At 36.7% G+C, this 17,704-nt stretch overlaps 3 protein-coding genes across 5 annotated transcripts; 1 reads left to right on the top strand and 2 right to left on the bottom strand.

Moving 5' to 3' along the window:
- Positions 3,540-7,541, bottom strand: LOC109721576 (UDP-glucose 6-dehydrogenase 4-like). 3 transcript variants are annotated; one of them, XM_020249257.1, is made up of 3 exons: positions 7,409-7,519; positions 6,437-6,508; positions 3,540-5,293 (listed from the first exon to the last, which is right to left on the bottom strand). In XM_020249257.1, exon 3 carries the CDS (start codon positions 5,265-5,267, stop codon positions 3,822-3,824), a length of 1,446 nt encoding a protein of 481 aa, XP_020104846.1. In that variant the 5' UTR covers positions 5,268-5,293; positions 6,437-6,508; positions 7,409-7,519; the 3' UTR covers positions 3,540-3,821. The 3 variants fall into 3 exon arrangements, with proteins under 3 accessions (XP_020104846.1, XP_020104844.1, XP_020104843.1); XM_020249255.1 differs by lacking the exon at positions 6,437-6,508 and having other exon boundaries at positions 7,409-7,541; XM_020249254.1 differs by lacking the exons at positions 6,437-6,508; positions 7,409-7,519 and adding an exon at positions 6,122-6,422.
- LOC109720927 (40S ribosomal protein S19) lies at positions 9,254-11,199 on the bottom strand. Its single transcript, XM_020248294.1, has 4 exons — positions 10,995-11,199; positions 9,985-10,075; positions 9,685-9,868; positions 9,254-9,598 (listed from the first exon to the last, which is right to left on the bottom strand). The coding sequence occupies exons 1-4, from the start codon at positions 11,076-11,078 to the stop codon at positions 9,526-9,528; spliced, it is 432 nt and encodes a 143-aa protein (XP_020103883.1). The 5' UTR covers positions 11,079-11,199; the 3' UTR covers positions 9,254-9,525.
- On the top strand, positions 12,727-17,423 carry LOC109721529 (probable mitochondrial-processing peptidase subunit beta, mitochondrial). Its single transcript, XM_020249179.1, has 9 exons — positions 12,727-13,514; positions 14,678-14,842; positions 14,987-15,124; positions 15,216-15,367; positions 15,444-15,552; positions 15,809-15,907; positions 16,253-16,318; positions 16,475-16,582; positions 17,089-17,423. Exons 1-9 carry the CDS (start codon positions 12,846-12,848, stop codon positions 17,173-17,175), a joined length of 1,593 nt encoding a protein of 530 aa, XP_020104768.1. The 5' UTR covers positions 12,727-12,845; the 3' UTR covers positions 17,176-17,423.

Below are 17,704 nucleotides of genomic sequence, written 5' to 3'. Positions count from 1 at the left end.
AACTTTTATATAATATATATTAATTTTTTGCATATTAAGCTTTTATTAGAAAAATTATTGAATCAAATTAAAATAATACTATCATGATATACTAATAGAATGTAAGTAAATAATTTAAAATAAAAAGTTTTAAAATGAAGAAGTAAAAAGGTTCAAATCCATTAGAAATTTAACATAATTATTATTTATATATAATTAATCTTATTTCAAATTCTTTATGACTCATTTTGTAAACTTATTTTTTTAAAAATTTTAAGTGACTAAATTTGGAAAGTAATTTTTTAGAACTTGTGAAGCATGATTCATATTATGATTCTTTTAAACTAAAAAGTTCTTGTTATTGTGAATAATTAGTCATATATGTTTATCAATTATTTTCAACAAATCAATCAAAAATTTAAATATAAATATCAAACATATCTCCCAAAAGTAATTATTGAGTATTTCTTGGGATAGGGGCAAATATTTATGCACTCTAAAAATTTTAATACTATGACGAAATCCAAAGCTAGTGGTATGTATCCTGAAAAAAAAAGAGAAGATAATATATACATTACAAACCGACCAAATCATTACACGTAATTATTTTCAAATTTTGAAACAAGCTTGCCTTTTGTAGAAAGATGGTGCATAAAGGTGGAAAATAAGTCTGCCTCTATCTATCATACATATGGATGATAACATTAATAAAATAATGGCATTCACTTATAATACATACATATGGATGATAAAATTTGTAACGTTTTAGATATTAACTGTGAAAGATGAATATGCCCCACAATCAAAGAAAAAAGGGAAAAAAAAAAAATAACTGTTGTGCGGTTAAGAAAAAAAAATAACTGTTGTATGGTTTAGGAAAAAAAAACTGTTGTGCGGTCAAGAAAAAAAAATAACTGTTGTGCAGTTTAGGAAAAAAAAAAACTGTCGTACGGTTAAGGAAAAAAAACTGCTGTGCAGTTATTTTTTGGTACGTGTAGTTATGCTCTCTTATAATTACTTAATGATAATGATAATATATAAAATATATATAATGATAATATATATATATATATATATATATATATATATTATCATTATATATATTTTATATATTATCATTATCATTAAGTAATTATAAGAGAGCATAACTACACGTACCAAAAAATAACTGCACAGCAGTTTTTTTTCCTTAACCGTACGACAGTTTTTTTTTTTCCTAAACTGCACAACAGTTATTTTTTTTTCTTGACCGCACAACAGTTTTTTTTTCCTAAACCATACAACAGTTATTTTTTTTTCTTAACCGCACAACAGTTATTTTTTTTTTTTCCCTTTTTTCTTTGATTGTGGGGCATATTCATCTTTCACAGTTAATATCTAAAACGTTACAAATTTTATCATCCATATGTATGTATTATAAGTGAATGCCATTATTTTATTAATGTTATCATCCATATGTATGATAGATAGAGGCAGACTTATTTTCCACCTTTATGCACCATCTTTCTACAAAAGGCAAGCTTGTTTCAAAATTTGAAAATAATTACGTGTAATGATTTGGTCGGTTTGTAATGTATATATTATCTTCTCTTTTTTTTTCAGGATACATACCACTAGCTTTGGATTTCGTCATAGTATTAAAATTTTTAGAGTGCATAAATATTTGCCCCTATCCCAAGAAATACTCAATAATTACTTTTGGGAGATATGTTTGATATTTATATTTAAATTTTTGATTGATTTGTTGAAAATAATTGATAAACATATATGACTAATTATTCACAATAACAAGAACTTTTTAGTTTAAAAGAATCATAATATGAATCATGCTTCACAAGTTCTAAAAAATTACTTTCCAAATTTAGTCACTTAAAATTTTTAAAAAAATAAGTTTACAAAATGAGTCATAAAGAATTTGAAATAAGATTAATTATATATAAATAATAATTATGTTAAATTTCTAATGGATTTGAACCTTTTTACTTCTTCATTTTAAAACTTTTTATTTTAAATTATTTACTTACATTCTATTAGTATATCATTTTAATTTGATTCAATAATTTTTCTAATAATAAAAGCTTAATATGTAAAAATTAATATATATTATATAAAAGTTGTCATAAAAAGATATTAGAAAAACTTAATATATAAAAATTAAAAATTTGAAATAAAATTAATTTTCTTCACCATTTCAATATTGAGTATTAAAAAATATATAAATAATAATTATGTTAAATTTCTAATGGATTTGAACCTTTTTACTTCTTCATTTTAAAATCTTTTTATTTTAAATTATTTACTTACATTCTATTAGTATATCATGATAGTATTATTTTAATTTGATTCAATAATTTTTCTAATAAAAGCTTAATATGCAAAAAATTAATATATATTATATAAAAGTTGTCATAAAAAGATATTAAAAAAACTTAATATGTAAAAATTAATATTATATATTATATAAAAGATGTAATTTAAAAGATAAAATTAAAATCCGTGCATTGCACGGGTTAGTTGCTATTTTTACAATCCTGAATGAAAATATTAAATAATGTTAGAAAAAATAATATTATAAAAAAGCAGTACACGTGTCGTGGTACTATTGAATCTTTAAATTAGAATTAGTTTGTGCNATATATATATTTGTGAACTAAAAAATATATTATGATAAGTTAAAAATATATATATTATGATAAGTGCGCCACGTGGCACATTAGAATTTTTCATGTAAGTGCGCCACGTGGCATCTTATGGTTCAATTGGAACCATGCTTCTAAAATTAGATATATATATATATATATATATATATATATATATATATATATATATATATGATACTGAATGGCGAGGAGGTCGACAGCGACGGCGAAGGGGCCCGAGAGGGAGCGGGTGGGGAGGGAGTTGGCAGTCTCGCAGCCGGGGGGGAGGCCGAGGGAGGCGGCGGCGGAGGGGAAGGGGAGGAGGAGAGTGCGGAGGGAAGGGGAATCCGGGGGCGCGAAGTGGGAGGCGGCGAGAGGGGTGAGGACGAGGGAGGAGACGGCGCCGCGGGAGGCGAAGAGCACGGCGAGGTCGACCATGGGGATGATGTGGCCCGGGGAGGGGAGGGGGAAGAAGATGATGCGGAGGGGCCGCGCAACGGCGACGGTGGCGGGGTCGCAGTGAGACATTAATCTAGGGTTTTTAGGGTGGAGAGGAGGAGGGGAGACGAGAGGGGGCGATGTAAGTGGGAGAGGAGGGGACGAGTGGTTGGGGGATGCTCGAAAATGGGGAGAATGTGGGCGGTGTGAGTCTGATGGGGAAGAAGCAAGAAGTAGTTTTGGGGGGGCTTCTTGTTTCCGTTAAGTTAGTTGGAAAGAGAAAAGCAAGTTCACTCGGAACAAGGAAAATTATATGTATCCCCCTCACTAATATGCAATTCTAAAATTCGTGAAACAATTTAAGAATTTTTTATAGCAATCACGCATTTTTATTGGTGTTAAACTGCCACGTGCACTGGAAAAAAAATGCCCATTTGGGGGGCCTCCCCATATAAATTTTGTGTGGTGAAATGCAAAGATCCAGGTACTAATCTCTTGAACCATGATCAATTACCAGAACATTTACAGAGGAAGAAACAATGTGAATTACATATACATACCTGAGAAGCAACAAAAGACACTCCATATAAAGTATAATTGGAACAAAAGAAGCAGGGACAAGAAGAATACAAATGATAATTAGAAAAATAACATAGAACATTAAGAAAAAATAACCAACAAGTGTGAAAGAAAATCTCAAACTAAACTTACTAGCTTGAGTAGCTAGTATGATGATTCCTGTGAGATTCCGAGAATAGCTCTAACTTAGGCGACAGCAGGCATGTCCTTAAGCCAAGCATCGAGCGGCTTCCCGATGGAGTAAACGATGAACCCGATTTTCCGAAGCTTCTCGGGGTCCACCACATTGCGTCCGTCGAATATAAATGCTGGTTTCTGCATGTTCTCGTAGATCTTCTCATAGTCGAGCTTCTTGAACTCGTCCCATTCGGTCAGTATGCAGACCCCGTGCGCCCCCTTGGTGGCCTCGTATGCGTCCCACTCCACGCTCGCCTCCTTCACGGCCGTCGGGCTCATCGGCTGGAGATGGATCGGATGGTCCCAGTCGAATTTATTCATTGCGAGGTCGCGCTGAATCTGATCCTCGGTCACTTGTGGATCGTATATGCTAATCTTAGCCTTGTCCCCTAAGAGCCCTTTGCAAACATCGATAGCGGGGGTCTCTCTTGTATCTCCCGTGTCCTTCTTGAATGCAAACCCTAGCACAGCGATCTTCTTCCCTGCGACGGTGTTGAACATGGACGACACGAGACGGTTCACGAAGCGGCTCTTCTGGTAGTCGTTGATCTTGATTACCTGCTTCCAGTAGTCGGCCACCTCCGGTAGGCCATTGCATTCGCAGATGTAGATGAGGTTCAGGATGTCCTTTTGGAAGCACGAGCCGCCAAATCCAACGCTAGCGTTCAAGAACTTGGGCCCAATCCGAGAGTCCTTCCCCACAGAGTAGGCCACCTCCGCCACATCAGCACCAGTGGCCTCGCAAAGCGCGGAGATGGCATTCACTGAGGAGATCCTCTGGGCCAGGAAGGCATTGGCCGCGAGCTTAGAGAGCTCCGCAGACCATAAATTGGTCGTAATAATCTGATCCTCCGGAACCCAGTTGGCATACACTGATTTCAATAATTCAACAGCTTTGCAGCCCTCTGGTGTTTCCCGTCCACCTATAAGTACACGATCCGGTTTGAATAGGTCTTGAATGGCGGTGCCCTCTGCAAGGAACTCCGGGTTCGAGAGGATTTGGAAGTTGATCCCCTTATTGTTATTATGAGTCAGAATCTTCTCTATGGCCTCGGCAGTCTTGACAGGCACTGTGGATTTCTCGACAACAATCTTGTCAGACTTTGATACATCAGCGATCATGCGCGCCGCACTCTCCCAGTAGGTGAGGTCCGCAGCCTTGCCAGCACCGAGGCCACGGGTTTTAGTAGGAGTGTTGACCGATACGAAGATGATATCAGCCTCCGATACGTGCTTCTCAATGTCAGTGCTAAAGAAGAGGTTCCGACCTCGGCATTGCTTGACCACATCGTCAAGGCCCGGCTCGTAGATAGGGAGCTGATCACTGTTCCATGCGGAAATGCGGGTAGTGGATATGTCAACAACGACCACCTCGATGGCTGGACATTTCAGGGCAATAACGGCCATAGTGGGGCCGCCAACGTAGCCGGCTCCAAGACAGCAGATCTTCACCATCTTCTATGTCTGAAAATTTGTCTAAACTGATAACAGGAGGACAGCACAAGTGTATGGTCAAAACTTACGGCAGAGAATAGAGAGCGCTATCTAATGCAGTATAATAAATAACATGAATACATCAGGTTTGCAAAGATTAACAATTAACAAGACAAAAAAAATTCAAAGATACACAATGCTGAACTCTACAGAAACAGGAATAATACCAAATCATTCCTGTTTTATAATCGAGAAATATCCTATCAACCAGAAATCCTCAAGTTGTTAACGAAAATTTCATTCTATAAGCTGATTACATATGTACTCCTAAAAAAGTCCAATTTATCATATATAACACATCAAATTCTTAGTTTCTTACATATGCAAAAAGCGCCATTTGTTAATCTAGAGTCTCTTGGAGACAGATCTATACAAAGAGTGTATATATCTCCGAAGTTCTAAAACCAGCAAATCAAAGCAGTCAGTAAAAAAGCAGATCTGGTGTCTGCAACCAAGAATCTGAGAGCACTTTGACACATCTTACATCTTTCCCTCACCTAAATTCTAAATTGATATTAACATATATCATCAGATCAAGATAATCATTTCAACAAACTCACAGATGTACAAAATTTGAGGCCCGTTAGACTAAGAATTTACTTGGATGCATCCTAGGAGTTGACTCTGTCTGAACAATAGAAAGAGGAACTAAAAATCAACTGGTCATTATTCAGTAGTCGGTCCAGTCAAGATTTGCGAAAGAAACACAAATTTTAAAACCAGCGACTGGGAAATGCAGTTCAGAAACCATGCAGTAAATGGTAGAAGAAAAATTTCCCAAACATCAACAGTATATATATATCAAAAGAAAATACCTCCTGAATTATTCCAACTTCCTCTGGTATAAGGAACAGAAACTAATGCAGCAGACTAGGTGTTAAAAAATTAACAAAGTGGGCCTGCTACCAATATATTTTTTCAGAGAGAGAGAGAGCGAGAAAGAGAGAAAGAGAGAGAGGCCTCCTTGTAGAAGGGGAGGTGTGCGGCACCTTCTTAAATACTAAAAGCCCACATGAGATCTACCACCCCCCTTTACAAACAAACTATATAGAAAAGTTGAGAGGTAATAGAGGTAATATAGCTTAGCTGGACCACTCTACATGGTTTCGAGAATCTCATGATCTACCAACCACTATTAATATTCGATAAAGAGGCGCGCATGTGCTTGAACCCTGACTCCAGCAAACCCCAAAAATTCTTTTCTGCCAAAAAAGTGTATCAGTAAGACAAATTTTACCATTATCCGCAGATTATAAAACGCATCGAAAATGATCGTAAGCTTTTACTGCAACGGAATATGAAAAACATTCAGTCATATATCATTAACTTTTGAAATAAAATAGTAATGGGTTTATTCTAATTGCAGAAAATCTCAGGATCATACAGATTACATACATAACAATAATTAGCAAAATGAATGTTACCGTATTAAATTCTCCGAAAAAAGGCAAAGGAATTTTTTATGACAACCATCTTAACACAGAACCATGGTAACAATTAAGAAATTTACATAAAACCCAACAAATTCCACACTCTAAAGATATAAAATCCTTAGTTTCTCCCTATCATTACATTAATTTCTTCCTAAATCAATTCCAGAAAGATAGTTTCCAACTATGTAAAATCAAGGAATTGATCCAGTGATCAAATACCCGTTTAAGAGAACTCCATTTCCATCAATACCCACATTACAATTTTTTTTTGCTTTTCTCCAAATGGGGCAGTTGATTATTCCGAAAAAAAGTTTTTACCCGTTGTTATTAGACCATTAATGATGGGGCGATACATAGATCTGGAAAAAGGGAGGTATTGAGTGAGATACAAGCATGTTGGTAGATCAATTGTTAAAACTTTTTGAAAAAAAAAAAGATAAATAATTTACAAAAATGGGAACAAAAGGATGGTGAAATAGCACCAAATCACCTCCAATTAAACCAAAAAATAAAAATAAAAAAAAAAAAGCAAGGGTTGGTTATGATGGAAACGTGAGCGACACCACTACATGGAAATCGTGGTAGTATAAGCATCAGAGGAAAATGGTGGGAGAGAGAGAGAGAGAGAGAGAGAGAGAGAGTGGAGAGATGGGAGAATTTAGTGTTTACCTTCTAGGGTTAGGGTTAGGGTTAGGGCTTAAGCAGAGGAGCTGAGAGATCTGTAGAGTGGAAATGGAGGAGCTTCGGTTTTAATTTTGATGAGTAAACGCAAATAGTAAATGGAGGTTTAGAAGGAAAAATTAATTACTGGTAAAGGTTTTGTCACCTCTTCATTTCTCTGCTACAATATTCAAACTGTTTACATCCCAAATACGTGGGCACTATTTTACTGTTGATCGAACATCAACAGTAATATAGACATTTTAGAACATAAATATATATTTTTTTATTTTTTTATTTACTATAATTTAAGTAGAGCTAATATTTGTTTTAGTCAAAATTATTCGTAGAGCTGCTTCTTGTTAAGGTAGAATCAGAAGCCAAAATTGATGTGCTAAGAAGCATATTTTAGTATTTAATTTGAAAAACTATCTCCATTTGGTTTCGGGTTAAGTAAAAACTAGTTATTTCAGGAATAGAATTAAATTTAGAATTAAGATGGGATTAGAATAATTTTGTATTTGGTTGAGAATTGAGTTTAGTCCAAGTATAGAAAAAATAATGTTTGATTGAAATAGGTGGGATAAAAAGATAGTGGGTTATTATAAATAGAAAATAATAATTTTACCTCAATTTTTATATTTAAATTTAAATTTAAAAATTAAAAATTATATTTAAAATTTAAAATTTAAAATTTTATTTTTAAATCTCAAATTTAAAATTTAAAGTTACAAATATAAAATGTCAAATTTAAAATTTAAAAAGAATTAAAAATAATAATTTATATTTTAAATTTTAAAATTCAAAATTCGAAATTAAAATCTATATTTTTAAATCTCAAATTAAAAAAATTTAAAGTTACAAATATAAAATATCAAATTTAAAATTTAAATATTTAAAAATAATAATTTAAAAAAATTTAAAATTTAAAATTTTAAAAAATATATATTAATTTTAAAATTAAAATATATAAATTTTAAAATTTTAAAATTTTAAAATTAAAATTTATATTTATACTAAAAAATTAAATAGTTGTGAGATTAAATTAATCTCATCCCTATTTCTAGGGTGGGGTGGGATTAGCTAACCCCACCCTCCAAATTTGATATTTAAAAATAACTTCAGGGTTAAGAAGTTATTTCACCCCTTAACCCCGATCCAAACGGTGGGTAAAGTGTCACTTTTAATTCTACTCAGATTGCTATGTTCCATTTTTTGGATCTAATGCTTTCATCCTTGCATCCCACGTTAGCTTTTTGTCTACACTCTCTTCCTTAACACACCAAAACAAGTTGTGGCTTAAATCAAAGTGATTAAACTCCATGAAGTTCAAGCAATAACCAAATTACCCTCCCTCTCTAGCAATGGCAACAAGAAACACCCAAGAACAAGCCATGGGGCTGCGCACCGGCAGCTGCGAGCACGACGCTCCGATCGCCGATCTCCGACAGGCTCTGACCTACGCCGGAAACGAAAGGAGCAGTTTGTATGACTCGTTCGAGCTCAACGCCATCGCAAGGCGGCTCGATACAGTCCTGCATGCGAATCACAATGGTTCCAAAGTTTACTACGACCTGAGACAGGCCGACAAACTCAGCAAGAAGAACAGTGGGAAGCTGAAGCAAGCATTAGGGTCGGCGGTTGACGGCGCAAGCTTTGAGACAAAGCAGGATCAAAAGTTCGCGACAAAGATGCGACAGAAGCTACTGTCTTTTTTCATAAGGAAATATTAGCATGTAAGTATATGATCATGGACTCTGCATAGGTTTTTCATGACCATGTCTCATTGTAGTAATCTTGCTGATACACAAAACCAAACAACAAAATGATACAAGTTAACAAAACCAGATTCTATGAGACGAACAATAATCATGTTTTTATATCTCAACAGATTGATAAGATAGGGTTCCAAAAAATCTTCCATAAGAAACCAGCAAAATCCAAACACAAACATGCGAGCAATAGGGAAAAAGAGAGACTACAGTAACTTCGAGAAGGTTCTAAGATATATCTATTTTGCTTAACTCCAAACAAATGACTAACTCCAAAACTGCAACGAGCTATGCGGCCAATAATATTCATCAAACATGGCTAGGATCAGAAGTTTCAGAACCTCAGAAGCTTGCTCAGGGAACAACGACGATCCGTCCAGCCACCTGATCCAAATCACGCCGTCCCTGAGAAGTTATCGCTCTCCCACTGCAATAAAACAAATGCACAAAAGTCATATCCTAGTATCAAGTAGAAAGATAAGAACGCAGACCACAGATGAGCCGCGCTCTCACCCCTTGGGGTCAACGTCGATAATGTTCATTTTCTGCAACTGTTGCAGGATGTGGCGAGCAACCGCGCCACTGCTTTTGCAGAAATGTGGCGGGCGGCAACCGTTCCTCTTGCGCCCCCCGTAAATCTTCTGGAAACCACCAACACCAATACCTTGTCTTAGATATATCTTTCTTGCCATTGAAGCTGCATAAGAAATGAACCAGAGCTGGCTAATTGCTCTCTGATAAAGTATCCAGTAGATGAAATTTGAAACTGTGTGAATAAGACGAATAAGATGAAACTAGTGTGCGATTTATTACCAGCTCTAATGTAGTACCAATCAGGATCGTAAGGAGCGAGCTCCTTGAACCTCCCGGTCTTCACAATATCAGTCCATTCGGGAAGTTCCATCTATCAAAACAAAGAGGAACTTCAATCAACCATCGAAAAAGCGGTGATTTAATCAAGCAGTTTTAAAAATAAGCTTGATCAGCATCTATTTAGTAGTTTCACGAAAAAACAACCATTTCCAATGGCAATCTCGCAAACTAATCTCAATATAGCAATATCTAAAACCTTTCGATGAAGATAATCTGATCATGCATGTCCCTCTACATAGAAACATATTTGAATGCATAGGTAGAAAAATTCTCAACTTTACTACAGAGGCTACTTCATGAACCTTTTGGCCACAATCACGCATGCGAAATCAATGTAACATTCAAAGAGCTATTAACGGAACCAAAGCTGCTTAAGCTCTGTTATAAGCCAAATTTGTGAAAAAGAAGACCAATATCTGCAGGTTAGGTCCTTTTTGGCCAGTATTAAAAATGAAATCAACAAATTTTGAGAGCTTTAACGTAAATTGTGTTATAGCCAGCGTAATACGATGCCGCTAAGCAGAACTTGTCGGTGGAATTTTTGAAGTTGTAGGTATGTTCGATCAAGTGTTGCCTGAGTAAATGCTTTTAGGGGAAGCATTATATTTAAAAAAATCCCTACAACTGCTTCTTTCTACCGCAGAAGCACAAGCAGCAAATTACAGATCCTGCTCCTTATTTACTATACATTAATCTTTTACTCCGTAAAAACAAGTATCCTACCCGTCTAAAACTAAACGGAGAAAATGCACATCATACCTCTAAACGAAGAACCTAAAAACAAAACTAAACAAAGAGATCGCAAAGTCCCATACATAGAACAGATTCAAATCCTTCCACGAGGACCAAAATCACTCCAAAACATGGCATAGCCAAAAAAAAAAAAAAAAAAAGAACAAAATTCAAACGAAATACAAAGAAAAATAACGATTAAGGGAGATGGATCGAACCTTTCCGGATCGCTTGAGGTGAGCGGAGTACGCCTTCACGAACTCGTGAGGCGAGACGTCCTTCACGGTCTTCGCCGTCTCCATGGCCGCAGCGAAGAGGGAGATCCCGATCACGGGCTAGGGTTAGGGTTAAGATTAGGGTTTCGCAGCACCGCGCCGAAATAAGAAGGATCTTCTGTGTCGCTTTGGTGCGAGGGGAAGTGGGGTTTTACTCTGCGTGAACGTGATTGATCGGACGGTCGTGATTTCTCGATTGATTTAGTTGGGTTCGTACAATTTAGTCCGTCGGATTGAGGTGTTCTTCGAGGCGACGGTGGATCTCGTTTTTCCCTTTTGACGCACATGTGAGTATAAACATACGGAGATCCCTCAACTATATTTTAATTTGAAAATAACGCTTTAGCTATTTTTTTGTATAAAAAGTTTCTGAAGTTTGCAAAGATAATAGAACATGGAAAAAAAAAAATTAAGATTAAATTCATTCAGAAATGAACCATTTTGTGTAAAACAAATTCAAATTTTAATTAAATTTAGTTGTTAGGAAGAAAAATGAACATTTAGAGACTCATTTTAGAGAATTTAAGAATAATATTTTCCTTACGGGTAAATTGTACTGTTACTCCCTGAACTTTTGGCGAATTTTCACTTTACCCCTCGAACTCCTAAAATTAACATCTAACCCTTTAAACTCTAATATTTCGTTCATGTTACCATTTCCGTCAGTTTTCCGTAAAGCTCCGTTAACCGAAACTGACGGAAAGGGTAAAACGAATGAAATATTAGAGTTTAGGGTGTTAAATGTCTATTTTAGAAATTTGAGGGTTAAGTAAAACTCACTAAAGGTTCAGGAGGTAATAGTGCAATTTACTCCGTAGGGGACTCTTGACTATAAATTATTTTATTATAATATATTACTTATGGATTGACTACTAATCCTCAAGTTAGTGATCATGTTTGATTTAAAATTTATATATATTTTTTATCCTAAAATAAACCATATCATAATTTATCATACATTTTCTTGTAATAAAATAAAAGTGAAAGAAATGAATTATAGTAACTTAAAGATAAAAAAAGAGTGATACTAATTACCCACAATGCTCGAACACTTTACTATCATGGTATACTCGCTAATATGGTTGATTTACAATAGATGTCCGCACTCGGATATAGAGATTTTAATTCTCAGTTAATTTTTTGTAGTATTCGTTTGTCCCTTTTATCTTTAGAAGCATTGTTCTATAAAATACACTTAAATAAAATTTTTGTAGTTCATTTCAGCCAATTAGAAATTTTTAATATAAAAATATAAAAATAATTTATAGTAAAAATTTGGATAAATTGTATTGTTACTCCCTGAACTTTTGGCGAGTTTCACTTAACCCCCAGACTCCTAAAATAGACATCTAACACCCTAAACTCTAATATTTTATTCGTTTTATTCTTTCTGTCAGTTTCCGGTTATACGGAAAACTGACAGAAGCGGTAACATGAACGAAATATTAGAGTTTAGGGGTTAGATGTCAATTTTAAAAGTTCGAGGAGTAAAGTAAAACTTCGCCAAAAGTTCAGCAGGTAGCAATGCAATTTACCTTTTTCCTTACATACCCTTGAACATATGAATGAACACCAGCATTAAGTTGCCACGTGTCCACTTTACGTCATTTGTACAACCAAGGTTGTAGGCGATCCGGGCCCTGAGTTGCTACGAACTACCTCGCACTCCCCCGGACCTTTTCATTTCTCTCGATCCAACCCCTTCTCCTCATCTCCCTCCGAGCCTCGTTGCCTCCCTCGACGACCAAACCCTAACCCTAGATCCCTCCCCAGCTCCCAAACCTTGGGGCGGAAATGGCGACCCGCAACCTCCTCGCCCTCGGCCGCCGCTCCCGCGCCCGATCCCCGCTTCTCCTCCTCCCCTCCCGATACGCCTCCACCGCCGTCGCCCCTGCCGCCGCCGAGTCCGCCGCCGCCGCCGAGCTCCCCACCCGCCCCCCGGTGATGCCCTACGACCGCCTCGTCGAGACCGTGAAGGCCAAGATCAAGCGCCTCGACAACCCCGACCCCCGCTTCCTCCGCTACGCCTCCCCGATCCCGGCCCTCGCCGACCACTCCCCGATCCTCGCCGCCCCGGAGACCCGGGTCACCACCCTCCCCAACGGCCTCCGCGTCGCCACCGAGTCCTCGCTCGCCGCGCGCACCGCCACCGTCGGCGTCTGGATCGACGCCGGGAGCCGGTTCGAGACCGAAGAGACCAACGGCACCGCCCACTTCCTCGAGCACATGATCTTCAAGGGCACCGCGGATCGGACGGTGCGGCAGCTCGAGGAGGAGATCGAGAACATGGGAGGGCACCTCAACGCCTACACGTCCAGGGAGCAGACCACCTACTACGCCAAGGTCCTCGACAAGGACGTCCCCAAGGCGCTTGATATCCTCGCCGACATACTCCAGAACTCGAGCTTCGACGAGGGGCGGATCAATCGGGAGCGCGACGTCATCCTCCGGGAGATGGAGGAGGTCTGTGTTTTTGTTTTGTGGTTTACTTTTGTTTTATCACTAATTCTTAACTGGTAGCATTTTTATTGGTTTTTACATGAAATTAGTAGATCAGTAATTTTAGATGCGTCGTGAGTAGATGATTAGTGATGCTCGATTGAAGGACAAGTGTGAATGATCTCATAAAAAAAAACCGTCTTTTTATGATTCCTTGTGGTGTTCGGAATGGTTCACTAAACGATTTTTGGTGCTTGCCATTAATCGTGAATCTACTCTTCTAGAAAAGGGACAATTGTTCATTAATCAAAATGATCAGGTAGAAATTTTCGTGAGATTCTAGTAGAAACTTCTTTTGTTCAGTAGTTGAGTTTTGGGATATGCTCTATTCTTTGATAGGTTCTTCTGCTACTCATTTTATCCTCTCAGCTCTTGCATGTTGAGATGTTTGTTAATTTTAAAATTTAGTGGTAGTTTCCCATTTTCAATCTTTGTCTCATCAATTGCTCTTTGGAGTGAAAGATATTTGCTTGATCTATTTTTTTATCCTATATGGCTTTGTTTCAATTTAACATCTATAGTCCTTGGTTGACATGAAGTTCAGTCCATCACATATAAGCGAGGTGGTGTGAAGCCTTTTTTTTCTTTCCCACATCATGTATGTATTGTCCGCTCACTCTTTGCAGACCTAGCTTGTGTAAACATTTTTCTATGCTTTGCCAAATGCCAATTGGTGTCCTTTCTGGCAATCTACATGGTGCCTTTTTAGTTAATGGTTGTGAAAGTTGAAAATGAACTGCTTTTATTCTCTTTTTTTTTTATGCCATGTGCTGACATCATTTTTTGTCAAAGTTCTTTCTCATAAAGAAAACTTCCGGCATAGACGTAGCCTTCGTTGTTAGACAATCAACATATTTGATTTATCCATCCATATGTCTAACATTTTTTAGTTGTCCTTGCCCTATTGTGATATTATACCATGTTGTCCCTATTGTGATACTATACCATGTTGTTTTAGACTCAGGTTATTCCACCATTGCTTTATTCTGTTGAAGTGATTGTTTGGTTGTCCTTATTTCTTTTTGGAGATATATGAGCATATGGTGGTGTTTCTTGCGATATTTGCTTGCCCATTCATTGTGATGTACTTTTAACATGACGGTGATTTCTTTTTCTCCATTCTATAGGTCGAAGGGCAAACTGAAGAAGTAATCTTTGATCATTTGCATGCAACTGCATTCCAGTATACTCCTTTGGGGAGGACTATCCTGGGGCCTGCTCAAAACATCAAGACGATCACGAAAGAGCACCTCAAGAACTACATCTCAACTCATTATACTGCTCCTAGAATGGTGTGGAAACTTTGTATTATTTTTTAATTTAATTTATCCGGCTGGTCAGGCTAATCAACCATTTGAATACATAATTTAGTGGATGCATATTACTGCTTCCTTTTCTTGAACATATCTTGCTTCACCTTTTTTTTCCCCCCTAAGGTTATTGCTGCATCTGGTGCTGTCAAGCATGAAGAGTTAGTTGAGCAGGTGAAGAAATTGTTTACAAAGCTCTCAGCTGATCCTACTACGGCATCTCAGTTGGTTGCAAAGGAGCCAGCTTTCTTTACTGGATCGGAGGTTTGGATTCATTTCACTCTATCTGTATAGTTTTTTAGCTAACATTCACTTTCAATATTATTTATTCTATTCTTCCATGCCCCAATTTCAGGTTCGGATTATCGACGATGATATTCCGCTTGCGCAATTTGCTGTTGCTTTCCAGGGAGCATCCTGGACTGACCCTGATTCTATTGCTTTGATGGTCATGCAATCTATGCTAGGTTCTTGGAACAAAAATGCTGGTGGAGGAAAGCACATGGGGTGGGTCTTTGGCCTTCTCCTGTCCTTTATGGGTTATATTTTATACACCAAATTCTGACATGTTCTTTCCTAACAGTTCAGAGCTTGTACAAAGGATTGCAATTAATGATATAGCTGAGAGCATGATGGCATTCAACACCAACTATAAGGATATTGGCCTGTTTGGTGTTTATGCTGTTGCTAAGGTTGGCCGTTCTCTTCTGTTTGAAAGTTTGATAGAAAAACTCTCTGCATTCTCTTAATCTGTGTCTGCTATCATGATATTGAGGAAGTTTTTTTGTTAAATTGAATAAACATAGATTTTATTTTATCTTATTTGAGTTCTTTTAGACAAATCTTTTTTTCCCATATTTCTGGAATTACCTTGGAGTCTTTATTTGAGCCCCTTAGCATCCTATTTGAGTCCAATGGCTTCTCAAGATGTGAGTTTATGTTCTACAGCCTGACTGCTTGGATGATTTAGCTTGGGCTATTATGCATGAAATAAGCAAGTTGTCCTACCGTGTTTCAGAAGATGACGTTACCCGTGCTCGCAATCAGGTAATTTTCTTTTACTGCCAACTTCTCTCCTATATGGAATTATTCATATTGTCATACTCGAGCTTCTACAAAGGCTTAATGAACTGGCCCCATTCATTGAACAAACCAAATGAAGAAATGAGTCAAAAAGTTGCTTTTTAAAAATCTGTATATTTTCTATATGGTACTGATATTGTATTAGTCAATTTATGCTTCCATTATATGGTAATGCTTTTGCTTAATCCAACCGATAGTACTATATCTTGTAAACCTAAGAACATCTGTGGTGCTGTTTTCCTGCAATTCCTCTTTGAGCTTCTCAATTTGTCTATTCATCTTGTCCTAACAAGTTGATTAATTTTTCAGCTGAAATCTTCTCTTCAACTTCACATTGATGGTACAAGCCCTGTCGCTGAGGATATTGGTCGTCAGGTAAATTTTTGTTCTGCACATAACTTAGCTTTAGCTTGCTCAATTTCTTATAATTTTCTATCTGTAGCTTTCTCAATTTCTTATGATTTTCAATCTGGCTAGGGTTAATCTTTTCCTTCTTGAAACTCATGATCATTCTTTCGTTTGCTGTTGCAGCTTCTTACCTATGGTCGAAGAATCCCTGTGGCTGAGCTTTTTGCAAGGATTGATGCAGTTGATGCAAGCACCGTCAAGCGTGTCGCAAACCGCTTCATATTTGACCAGGTAAAAGAAGCACATCATTATTAGCCAAGGGCATTATTATCACTAAATGCAAACTATGCTCAAAGTCTTTAGTTAATAGATAGATTAACATTAGGAGAAAAACAATTGGTTTTCTAATTGATGTAATTTATTTGGGTGAATAGCTCCTGTACTATCATACTATTGTGGCTTAATTTCTGAACTTTTCAATTAAGCACTGTAGTCCCTGCGCTTTTGTCAGATACTGCATTTCCATTCCTGATGATGAAAGAAAATCTAAGTTTTTCTGTAAAATATCTTCCTCGTTTCAATGTACTTGGACCAGGGTTGAAAGGTCACTTTTACAGAAAAAAGTTGAGGGACATGAACAGTAGTGAATAGTATTGAGACTATCCATGCATTTTACCTCTTACTTTAATGGTTTTCTTACTGTTCATCGCCAAAAGAGGTCCTTAATAATTTCTCGTGTTTAGCAGTTGCGTCTTCTTTCATAATTTATTGTTCTGTGTTTGTATCTCATTTCACAGGATGTTGCAGTTGCCGCAATGGGGCCAATTCAGAGTCTCCCTGACTACAATTGGTTCAGGCGCCGGACCTACATGCTCCGCTACTAGGCCAACTATTATGTTTCTTTTTTGTGTTTACTTGGACTAGAGATAACGATCCTGGATTTGATTTCTCTCCACTATATCATGGTTGCATCTATGCGGATTAAATCATCTCAATGGTGCAATTTTGAGTCTTTCTTTTCTTTAATATTATTTTCCTTATGTAAAATCGCCGATTTCTGTCAATAATAAGCATCCACTGACTTGGTTACTTTATAATTGCCAATGACAAATTACTGAACCATGATTCATAAGCATGTTTTATCTGAGTTAACAAACCATGTTCATCTCTTCTAATACAATGCTTGTTTGGCCTTTTTTATTTCTCAAAAAAAGAAAAAGATTGTGAAATGTATGAACATGGTTTTTTTTTTTTTTTTTTTTTTTTTTTTTTTTTTTTTGGGAGAGAGAGAGGTAACACGCTACTCGCTTCGTTTATTTCATTTAAAAATAAACTTAGCTGGAAATGTGAATCAATTAGGATTCGAACTTAGGACCTCGAGTATCAACCACCAAGTCTTTTGCCACTTGCTTT

This window comes from Ananas comosus, linkage group 15 (genome assembly GCF_001540865.1).
Source record: "Ananas comosus cultivar F153 linkage group 15, ASM154086v1, whole genome shotgun sequence".
Classification (NCBI taxonomy): Eukaryota; Viridiplantae; Streptophyta; class Magnoliopsida; order Poales; family Bromeliaceae; genus Ananas; species Ananas comosus.
Note: the sequence above shows the minus strand (reverse complement) of the source record. Positions and strands in the feature narration are given on the sequence as shown.

What these genes read in the sequence shown, in the direction of transcription:
- LOC109720927 (XM_020248294.1), bottom strand. Translation starts at nt 11,078, where the DNA reads ATGGAGACGGCGAAGACCGTGAAGGACGTCTCGCCTCACGAGTTCGTG. An exon ending in ACCTCAAGCGATCCGGAAAG is followed by an intron (nt 10,076 to 10,994) that starts GTTCGATCCATC and finishes TTGTTTTGATAG; the next exon opens with ATGGAACTTCCCGAATGGAC. An exon ending in TTGGTACTACATTAGAGCTG is followed by an intron (nt 9,869 to 9,984) that starts GTAATAAATCGC and finishes TTTCTTATGCAG; the next exon opens with CTTCAATGGCAAGAAAGATA.
- LOC109721576 (XM_020249255.1), bottom strand. Translation starts at nt 5,267, where the DNA reads ATGGTGAAGATCTGCTGTCTTGGAGCCGGCTACGTTGGCGGCCCCACT.
- LOC109721529 (XM_020249179.1), top strand. Translation starts at nt 12,846, where the DNA reads ATGGCGACCCGCAACCTCCTCGCCCTCGGCCGCCGCTCCCGCGCCCGA. An exon ending in GGTGGAGGAAAGCACATGGG is followed by an intron (nt 15,368 to 15,443) that starts GTGGGTCTTTGG and finishes CTTTCCTAACAG; the next exon opens with TTCAGAGCTTGTACAAAGGA. An exon ending in ACCGCTTCATATTTGACCAG is followed by an intron (nt 16,583 to 17,088) that starts GTAAAAGAAGCA and finishes CTCATTTCACAG; the next exon opens with GATGTTGCAGTTGCCGCAAT.